The 11,367-nt window shown below is 35.6% G+C and overlaps 1 protein-coding gene across 1 annotated transcript; it reads left to right on the plus strand.

The window, feature by feature from the left end:
• The first annotated feature begins 3,421 nt into the window (after positions 1 to 3,421).
• Positions 3,422 to 10,576, plus strand: LOC112526706 (DEAD-box ATP-dependent RNA helicase 51). Its single transcript, XM_025137098.1, has 13 exons — positions 3,422 to 3,596; positions 4,867 to 5,369; positions 5,552 to 5,737; positions 6,273 to 6,458; positions 6,795 to 6,878; positions 7,216 to 7,257; positions 7,598 to 7,669; positions 7,774 to 8,073; positions 8,583 to 8,621; positions 8,720 to 8,824; positions 8,922 to 8,990; positions 9,585 to 9,710; positions 10,228 to 10,576. The coding sequence occupies exons 2-13, from the start codon at positions 4,908 to 4,910 to the stop codon at positions 10,405 to 10,407; spliced, it is 1,851 nt and encodes a 616-aa protein (XP_024992866.1). The 5' UTR covers positions 3,422 to 3,596; positions 4,867 to 4,907; the 3' UTR covers positions 10,408 to 10,576.
• The last annotated feature ends 791 nt before the right edge of the window (positions 10,577 to 11,367 follow it).

The following is an 11,367-nucleotide window of genomic DNA, read 5'->3' on the forward strand; positions in this document are numbered from 1 at the left end:
TTTGAGAAATCGTGTATTGTAAACGAATGCTTAAAGTTTGATTATAGTCTACCAAATGCGTGATAAATAGTATAAAAGTACGTAATTATTGTTTTTTTAAGTATATAATATTTATATACGACAAATAAACTCGTACACCCTCCTTACCTTTAGTGAGATTTGAGCCTCTGACCTCCTACGAGGCCAGAGACTACGATACCACTAGACCAAAGACCATTTGGTACGTAATTATTATTACAAACAAGTAGAGGAAGATGCAGGCTTAAACTCATCTAAAAAAAATTCGAAATTAATTTGAGAGCTTGAGATATTATATGTGATATCATGTTGTATGCACGAAATATGCATGATATGTTATGATATTCATCGTAGCTATGGAATACTCTTTGTGTACGACTAGAATCATAAACTTATCGAGTGTAAAACTGATGATGGAATGTATCCCGGTATTAGGCAAAACCAAGGGGCAGAGTCAAATGTGATGACAAGTTTTAAAGACCATTTATTCCAAACCTGTCTTATCAATATTGTATTATAAAACATTTGACAAAAACTCTTATAACCCATTTTTTATGTATGAAATATTGCATATTGATGCATATTACTTAAATTTCAAAATTGCAAGTAAAATTTGCGTAAGTACAATTTATTAAAACTTCGTGTTTGAATTCGTGTATATAACTGCAAATAACCATATCAATTACAAGATAAATTTCTCATTTTAAATATAAAAAGTCTAAAATATAATTAAAATAGTCATTTAGTTCTAACAGAATAATTAATATTATATTTATAAAAAAAACTATACTATTAAACAAAAAATAAATTACTTCGTTATTAAATCTAAATTAAATTACAATAAGAACTTGAATTAAAAAATTACACAGAAAAACTATATTTTTATATATTTTTAAATTTTATATTTTATTCAAGAATAAAAACATTATCGATTTCTCAAAACCACATAAAAACGTAATTTAACATCAACAAAGACAACAAATAAAACGAAACATTAAAATCGAGATATATCTTCCTATGTATGTTTTTTATGCCATTCATTATGATTGATGGATGATGGTTTAGAGTTACGATGTACTACCACAACCCTAGTGAAAAAATATGATATAATATAATTACGGTTAGAGTGAATACATTTTTGGTCCCTATGGTTCGGTTTTTTTTAACGGATCTCGTCCTTGTTTATAAAAATTATCCACAAGGGTGGTGTCTGATTGGTTTAAGCTTGAGCTTCAAAAGTCAAAAGTGCCTGAATGTTCCAGGTTAAAATCCAATGAGAAATAAAAAACCCCTTGTGGTTACGGAGGTTTAAATGCGGTGACTCCGGGCTATCCGCAAAAGCAGGCGGTCACACTGGGATTAGTCAGCTCGCATAATGGATTGAATATCCAGGTTAATAAAAAAACGAGGGTGTCCATGGGGTTGTATTTGCTAACAAGTTGTGTCCTTGTAGTTGCACTTTTTTTTAACGAGATTGGTCCATGTGGTTGTAGTTTCTTTAACAAGTTATGTTCTTAAAAAAGGTTAACGAGTTGGGTCCCCTTTCGCTCTAGAGACCTAGAGGTCGTTAGAAAAATGCAACCATAAGGACCTAATTTGCTAACTTTTAGAAATAGGGATGGATTCGATAATATACACTAAACAACAAGGACTAAAAATGTAATTTGCCGTTACTTTTATTTTAATATAATTATCCAAAATTTCAAATATCCTTCTTAATTTGCTATTATTGGTATGTTTTTTAATTTTATTTAGACTTTTTGACTAAGTTGCATGAAAAAATAACGTATTTTAACTTGATTTCTATTTTGGGTAACGTATTTTTAAAACTTTTATTTTGGTATCCAAGACATAAAGTTTTAAACATTTAAGTATCCGGGTTACTAGTTGAAGCATTAACCGGTTATCATACTGATGTGGCGAGTGATGTGGTATCCAACTCAGTACTATTTGCTATTCAACCCAATTTCATCATGTCACTCACCACATCAGCATAGTAACCGGTTAATTCTTCAACCGGTTTCCCGGGTACTTGAATGTTTAAAACTTTAAATCTTAAGTACCAAAATGAAAGTTTTGAAAAAACGCTACCCAAAACATGAATCAAGTAAAAAGTACGTCATTTTTTCAAACAATTTACCCTATTTTTTCCCCATTATTATTGTTATTGTTGCTCTTGAACATTCATTTACGTTCGTTTATTTTTATTGGTTCGTTCATTTATTCAATTTATTCATCATGTGATGAGTGATGCATGTTCTCAGTTTACAACCATACCCTTCTTTCTGAAAGTGTGATCTATATATATATATATAATGTAGATAAGATATATCTATATACATATTATAGTAATTATGATGTGTACATATGTGATTCAGATACGACTCATGAGTAGAGATGGTCGAATATGGTCCATCTCGACGGGACGGGTTACCAGTTTTTTAATTTGAAAAATTGGTGCCTGACTTAACCCGGAACCGGTAATGCATAGGTACTGATTTTCATAAGGATTTAATAGTTTATGTATCATTCTTGTCCCATTTTGTTCCACTTATTTTGGTGGAACAAAAAAAAAACATTTATTGTCTCATGTTATCTCACCTTGTCCCAGTTATTGTCCCTGTCCTATGTCGCACCAAATATAGCGAGTTATTGTTATGTCACATGCTGCGACAAATACGGGACAATGAGTTTTTTTTCCCGTTCTGTCTAGTTCCGTCTCATGTACCAAACACAACCCAAGAGTTTTATAGGTAAATGTAATATTTAAGGTGTACTTAAATGCTGAATATGAAAGTCATAATTATAAAAACTTGAATAGCGTTTTGTATAAATCAAATATTTTAAAAATGATTATTTTACAAAAATTCCGGTCCGAGCTTCAGATCGGATATGGGACCGCTTATCAGGCCTAAGGTCTATCGTGGTATTTTGGTCGGGACCCGAATCGACCGACTCGATTACAAGTCAATTTCTTGATCCGGGTCGATTCTAGTACGACTGGATTGAGGAACCCATTACCTACCATCGATTCAGGATTGGTCCACGTCCAAATCGGTCCCTGATTTGAGATTTTCCTTTTGTAACCGGTCCCGGTTATGACAAAAACACACGACCTGTTATTCTTGTATAAAGCCCAGGCCATAATACCGGTCCCAAGAAGGGGTTGTATATACGAGACCGTACTTTATACAATGATAACGAGCCAAGTGTTTTTGCGGATTGGCTACAAAAGAAAATTTTCGGACCGAGACCGATTTGAACGGGCTCGGTTTGGACCCATTTTGGGCCTCAATACTCTTGAGTGGTCTTGGGCTCAAATTCAATTCACCTCCCTAGCAGGCCCATGGCCCAAAATCCATTGATTCGCTACAAACTTCACAACGGCCTTCCAGACAATTCCATTGCCCTAATTTCAAACTCTCCTAAATCCCTCTCGTCCTGCAGTTCTCAACTCTCCAACTCTCAATTGGCTTTCAAGCTCTCAACTCTCGCCGGCTGGCTGTTGCTTTCGGCCTCTCGTGGTCACGCTCTACTCCGTCACAGTCCACTGCCCCACGCCACTAGCCTCAGTTCAGGTGTTGATTCTTAGTTATTATACAACGCTGTTTATTCCTTCGTAGTTCGTAGTTGGTTCATTAAGTTGCGAGAATTTGCTAGTTATCACTCTCTGCATCTATGCAATTATCGATTGAAATTGTAGCAAAAAGTGGATGTAATTATTTAGTTGTTTAGTTAGCATAAGATTGCTAGTATTGTAATTTAGTAATTTCGGTTATCGGTTTTGTGAAGTTATTGTTTAGTTTTACTAGTTAGCTTAGGCCTGATTACTGCCATAGTGTTTTTTTTTTGGATTTTCAACAACATTCAAAAAGGTAGTTTTTGCAGATTTACTGAACTTTTTTAATATATCTCCACATAGTTAAATAGTATATTATGTAAGGCTTTCATCCATCGGCTTATCCATGGTTTTTGTCAAGTGGCTGCACATTTAAGGAGGATCAGAATGTGTTTTTAGCCGAATTCCACCGTTTCGGGAGACATTCGTTTTTTTGTTGAAATCCCTTGTATTTTCTAATATCCCGAGGCACCCCCTCAAAGTTTAGGGCGTGTATGTTTCATACAGATTTTTTTACTTGTGAAATCGGTTGAGTGGGTTCACGGACCTGCTGGGGTCTTCATTGGTCTGCCCTTGCTTTAATCTAACAAAAGCAAATATTTTTGGAATGTTGAGCTTTAAGGAGAAATTTGTTTACCCTTTCTTGATGCTAAGTCAAGTTAAATTTTTCCGGAATTGCTGTTTAAAACTTACGTTTTACTATTTTAAGGACAAGCTGTTTGGGTCTTACTGTTTGTGTATTAGGACATATTTATGTGTGCTACATGCTGTAAATGGTTCTTTGTTTCAGAAGGATTGTGGATAAATCATGGTTATGTAGCTCAATATAGCTCATAAACATGAAGAAACATCAGTTTAAAGGAAATTCAGACCGAATGAATTCTTTTATATTTGGGTGATTTAGGAGTAATCTATAAATGGTTTGGTTAGTGGGTGGATTGCTCATATGACCAAACCCCAATCAGACAGTGGGACCCATAGCCGGCTACACACTCCCCTCCCCTCCTCATAAGTAGACAGCTTCTTCATGTGAGGATTCAGGATAGTTGCTGTGTGTTCTTGATACTATACATTGTGCTCTGTAACTTGTTGTCTAAACTTTCAAGCAGAAGAGGGATTTCATATATATACATATATATATATATATATATATATATCTTAATTGAATTCAGGTTGTTTGGTTCAAATTTGATCTCTTATAATCTTCTATTACTGATTGAATTGAACAGATAATTGCAGAGCTTAAACAAAGACAGTGGTGGTTGCCAGTATGGCAATTCTAGAGAAAAACCCTAATTCCAAAATTGAAAATGACGAGAGTTCTAATAGCAAAAAGAAACGAAAGAGGAACAAGAACAAGAACAAAAGTGGAGAGRAAGAGTCTGATTTGGCAACACAGGAAGTAGCAGAAGTTAATGGCAGTGAGAAGGAGGGGGAGGAGGTAAAGGAGGACAAGGGAACAACAGTGAAAGAGAAGAAGAGGAAGAGGAAGAAGAAAGAGAAGAAGATTAGTGAAGAAGATGAACCAGAGAATGATGAAAACAAAGACGAGGAAGAAGGTGACGAGGGTTTGAACATGGAGGAAGAGGAGGACAAGGAGATAAAGACGAAGAAGAAGGGGAAGCGTGGTGGTGACTCTGGGATTATGAGTAGTGATTCTTTTACATCTTTGCCGTTGTCTGAACTAACCATGAAAGCTATTCTAGATATGGGCTTTCAGTATATGACTCAGGTAAATTTGAGCAGCTTTCAGTTGATTCAATCACGTTGTTGAAAGTTGAATCCTCAAAGTAATGATTTTACAGTTAACTGCATACCACAACTTTGTTTTTAGATATGTAACTTATGAATATACTACCAATTCTATAGGTTTTACGTGTGATGTCTTCTTTAACTTTTATATTTCAATTGCAGATCCAAGCAAGAGCAATTCCTCCTCTCTTGGAAGGAAAAGATGTTCTTGGTGCTGCAAGAACTGGTTCTGGGAAAACTCTAGCCTTTCTTGTACCAGCAATCGAGTTGTTATTTCATGCTCACTTTGCTCCTCGAAATGGGACCGGTGTTGTTGTCATTTGTCCAACAAGGGAGCTTGCAATACAGGTATATGTTCACCTCTACTATTTATTGATTAAACCTCACGTTCTCTGTGTCTTACATGTTTGGATCATAGATATATAGTTGATCATAAGTAAAGTAAGTATAAGTAATGCTTCAAGAATTATGAACAAGCTTTGGGAATAAGCTGCAAAGCGTGGCTACTTTATCTAAGTTTAGCTTCATGGTTTCTCAAGGGCAAACATCCTTTCTTGTAAATGCGAAACATGCATTCAGGGTGTAAAAGACTGTATACTCTCCCCGTCCCAACGTAAATGTCTGCAATGAAGAGGCACACAGTTTTAGAATATGCAACTATTACACTTTTTAATTGACTAAATGGCAATTTTACCGTCAATAATAGAGGGAGTAATGAATGTATTCATCTCATAATTAAGGGTAGTATTGGAAAGTAAGTATTTATTTTTTTAAATGGACACTTATTTGGGAACAAACTAAAATAGAAATGTGGACAGCTATTTTGGGACAGAGCGAGTGTAAAAATGTTGAATTAATTAACTTTTATGCTGTTAATGTACAGACTCATGCAGTCGCGAAGGACCTTCTCAAGTATCATTCACAGACTCTTGGGTTGGTTATCGGTGGTGCAGCACGAAGAGGAGAAGCCGAGCGTATTGTGAAGGGAGTAAATTTATTGGTAGCTACCCCTGGACGACTTCTTGACCATCTTCAGAACACAAAAGGGTTTATTTATAAAAATCTCAAGGTACAGTTATTTATTTCATGTTTATGTCTTGTGGAACATCTTAATGTATAATTAATTATGCAATATTAAGATTTGATGGACCAATTGAAGTCACCACCACGTTCTGATTTTTCATTGAAATGAGGTGGATGCCAATGAATAACTTGCACTTTTGTCGAGAAACACTTGTAGCTAAAATTTTAAATGGTGTATATATAATAGCATCCGAACTCAGTTTTTATAAAGCTATCCTTTATGCAACTTCTGTTTTTGTTAGGTTTTGCGGATATTTGATCTTTGAAATGAAATGACCAATTCAATTGTTTTTTTACTTAATTTCGAATTTTGTATTTTCAGTGCTTTGTGATTGATGAAGCTGATAGAATATTGGAAGCAAACTTTGAAGAAGAAATGAAGCAGATAATTAGAATATTACCAAAGGTTTGTATCATAATTTTATCATAGAAGAAACTTACAGTTATGTTACTTATTTATCAGATTAGAGCGTGCATGGGTTCTTGTATACCCTCTCCATCCCGAAATAAATATTCACAATGAAAAAGGCATATAGTTGTAGACGTGTAATTACTACATTTGTTAAATAACCAAATGACAGTTTTATCCCTAACAATAGAGGGAGTAATGAATTTGTTCATCCCATAATTAAGGGTAGAATTGGGAAGTAGGCACTTATTTGGGACAAACTCAAAAGTATTACATTTATGATACTTGGATCCTCGATTCATCTTGAACTAACTGAATTCTTTATAACGTGCAGACAAGGCAAACTGCTCTCTTTTCCGCAACTCAGACAAAGAAGGTACTGATTGTCAAGTCTAATAATTACATCTTTCTGTCATGGTTTTGGTTCAACTTCTCTTCTTCAAAATTTGGAGACCAATCTCTTATTTACTCCATTCATTTTAAAGTTTTAATCATTTAAGGTTTACACCCGTGTTCAAGATTGCAGTTGTGTTGTTATTTTATACTTCATTCTGTAATTTATTCCAATTTTTACCCCTGTAAGTTATGCAACTCTCAAACTCTAACAAAAGCCTAAACAAAACCTATTATGAAAGGTTGCATGTTTTTACCCTGCAGTACATCAAAGAAACCATTTTTCATTGTAGTATAATTTGTTTACCTACTTCTCTCTTCAGGTCGAGGATCTTGCCCGCTTATCATTTCAAAATACTCCGGTGTATATTGATGTAGATGATGGGAGAACAAGGGTAAACAAACTATTCCCTTTGCTACACTAAATTTTTTTTGTTTTCTTTCCGTTTATTTTAATTTTATAAACTATAATTAGAATACGATGTTTTGGATGTTGTAGGTCACTAATGAAGGACTGCAACAAGGTTATTGCGTGGTGCCAAGTACAAAGAGATTCTTACTTCTCTACTCTTTCTTGAAAAGGAATCTGTCAAAGAAAGTGATGGTTTTCTTTTCTTCATGCAATTCGGTTAAATTCCACTCCGAGCTTCTCAAGTATATTCAAGTGGATTGTTTTGATATTCATGGGAAGCAGAAGCAGCAAAAGCGAACTTCAACATTTTTCGACTTCTGCAAAGCAGAGAAAGGAATCTTGTTATGTACCGATGTTGCTGCTCGTGGTCTTGATATCCCTGCCGTGGTATGTAGATCATTCTTTGTTCTGTTAGGCCAATATTTCAACAAAAGGACGTCAAATATGCCTAAATGTCTTAATAGACTGCTTTATACAACTCAAGTTTACAGGACCAAACAATTGTGAGTCCTATATAGAAGTGTTGCAATAATCTTATAGGACACTTTTGAGATATGTATTATGAACACATCTTTTTATTGGACACTTCAAATGATGTTATATAAAAATAATGTTACCTTTTATTTTTAAGTTGTCCTAAAAAGCTTCAAAAGCGTTCTATAAACTTATCGCAACACTTTTGCATAGGAAGCACAAGTGTTTGGTTCTATAAACTTGAGTCCGGTATAAACATGATCTTCTTGTAGGGTATGAATTTATCTATTTGTACATTTTGTTGATCATTTTATGGTCTCCGTCTTGGTTTTTTTCTCAAATTAAGTAGATGAAGTTTATTTTAATTAAATATTGTTCAGTCTGCGTAACATTAATAATTTTGTTTTTTTATATGCCTATAGGACTGGATTGTGCAGTATGATCCTCCAGATGAACCTAAGGTGTTCAACGTTATCCCTTTCACATCTAAGATTGTATTCCTTGTTCATGTTATATTGTTGGTTTATCTATTCATCTCATCACTTGGCATTCAACTTAGGAATATATTCATCGCGTGGGTCGAACTGCTCGTGGAGAAGGTGCAAAAGGGAATGCTTTGCTTTTTCTTATCCCAGAAGAGTTGCAGTTTCTTCGCTACCTCAAGGTGTGTTGAGGAGTAGTTTTCTAAATATAACCATCTTTATTTTTAAGCATAACCATCTTTATTTTAAAATATAACCATCATTATTTTAATATCTTAGGCTGCGAAAGTACCTGTTAAAGAGTACGAGTTTGATGAAAAGAAGATGGCAAACGTGCAGTCTCACCTGGTAATTATTAACTTTCCCGTATTTGTGAAACTATTTTCTTAGTTACAACTAGAGATGCACAAGAAAGCCGAAGTCTGAAGTCCGACCCTAGTAAGCCCGATCAGACCAACATTCTTTTTCCAAGGTTAAAGCCTGACCGGAAAAGCCTATCGTGGAAAAGTGTGGTTGGGCCCCTTTTTCAACTCTAAAACCCGGCCCAACCAGACCCACTAGGATTTCTTTTTGCTTACTGAATAACGGATTTTTAGTTACAAGTAGAGATGCCTAAAAAAGCCTAGCCCTGGCCTGAAGAAGTCCAGGCCCAGTGAGCCCGAAGCCCGGTCCAGACCAATATGTGTGTGTGTGTGTGTGTTTGGAGGAGGCCTGGCCTGGAAAAATCTCAGTTAACCCCAAAAGCCAGGTCTGAAAAAACCTGACCAGGTTTTTTTTCAACCTCAAAGCCTGTCTCTCTGCCTGGGCCTAAAATAGCCCGGATCTTTCTTATTCACTGAAAACAGGCTTGGAAGACCCGGACCTAGGTTTGAAAAACCCGGGTCTTGTGCATTTCTTGTTACAACTATTGTTTTGCTTGATACGTTTGTGGTGTTGATGCAGGAAAAGTTGGTTGCAAACAACTATTACTTGAACAAATCGGCGAAAGATGCGTATAGATCCTACTTATTGGCTTATAACTCGCACTCCATGAAGGACATCTTTAATGTTCACAGGCTCGATATGCAGGTACCTTATGCTTTTATCTCTATATTGTATTGTAAATAAAAGAGTGAGGTTCAAGGAAAACCACCCAAAAAATAAAAATTGGAATACCTTTGTAACCATTCACCTGCAAACAAGTAACCGAAGATGTTTCTTGGTTTTAAGGCACATGCATGTTATGCATAAGTGCATACCAGATAAATTACTAACAAATTACTTGTATGTACACATGCATACCGTACAGATAAATGGTTATTAGGGCGTTCTTCAGTTTTTCATCTTTTTGTCGTTTTCTCATGAGCTAGACCCTATAAATGTATATAGGAAAGATCAGTTGCGAACCTAACTTTTGTTGTGAACCAAGGGACAAAACGAGAATGTCTGGAACACGTAGCATGCTCTCGTTTGTTCCTTGATTCACAACAGAAGTTACATTCGCAACTAAACACGCCCGTATGTATATGGATGGGATCACTTACATGTATGTGTATTTATCTACGGTGCTTGATTAAACATGTTTTGGTGTTAATGATGACTACAGGCGGTAGCAGCATCATTCTGTTTCTCGAACCCTCCAAAGCTAAACCTGAATATCGACAGTAATGCCTCAAAGTTCAGGCAAAAAACACGAAAACCTGAAGGAAGAAGCCGAAATGGATTTAGCGAGAGCAATCCGTATGGCAGGAATCGTGACGACAATACCCAAGTTGTACGATATTAGCAGCAGCAGCAGCAGGTCGTTTGATCGACCCAATTTTGATGCTAATTATTTTCGTTAGTTAGACTACACTACAAAATGATCGTGTACGATTGCATTATTTGGGAAAGTATCGTGTTTTTTAGGTGGTAACATTTATTGTTTTATTTGTATACGAGACGGTTTTTGTTGAGAGAACTTCGGTATCATATAAGTAGGTGTATTTATCGGTTGAAATTTAATGGATACAATTTATTTACTTGTTGGTACCTAAGATGTAAAGTTTTAAACAATTAAGCATCTGAGTAACTGGTGTGTTGAAACATTAATTGGTTAGACTACTGAGTTGGATACCACATCGTGCACCACATCAGGATGGTAATCGGTTAACCGATTACCCGAGTACTTAAATGTTTAAAACTTTACATCTTAGGTACCAAAATGAAAGTTCTGAAACTACGTTACCCCAAATAGGAATCAAATTAAAGTACGTTACTTTTTTATGCAATTTGCCCATGATTGGACTGCGATTGTTTTTATGAATGGATTGGATCATCCACCTTTAGACTAATAACTCTATAATCATTTCTACCAATTATCCGTATATTTTTAAAATAAGGGGCTATTAACATCAAATTGGGGTAGCTCAGGAACTATAGAATCTCTCAAGGCTAACTTTGTGCCAACATCTGCAGTAATACAAAAGATGCAAGCGTTAGTTTTTATGCTAGTGGAATTGTGAAGCATGATAAGTTCGTACTCTACATTCTACTTTGAGAGGCCCAAAGGGTCGGGCAGTCAAAAGCTGTTGCTTGTTAGCACCTATACAGTCTTTTTTTAACAGCAAGAAGCAGCAGTCAGAAGCCTGTTTCCTTACAGATTTATTGCTTTTATCAAGCCGACAAGAACACAAGGACACTCCATTCGTACTCCTCATCCGAGCAGCACCCAAGCTCCTCTATGGAGAAGCACTCTCTGTTAAGA

The sequence above is a fragment of the Cynara cardunculus genome (assembly GCF_001531365.2).
Source record: "Cynara cardunculus var. scolymus isolate 2C chromosome LG 14, CcrdV1, whole genome shotgun sequence".
Taxonomy (NCBI): Eukaryota; Viridiplantae; Streptophyta; class Magnoliopsida; order Asterales; family Asteraceae; genus Cynara; species Cynara cardunculus.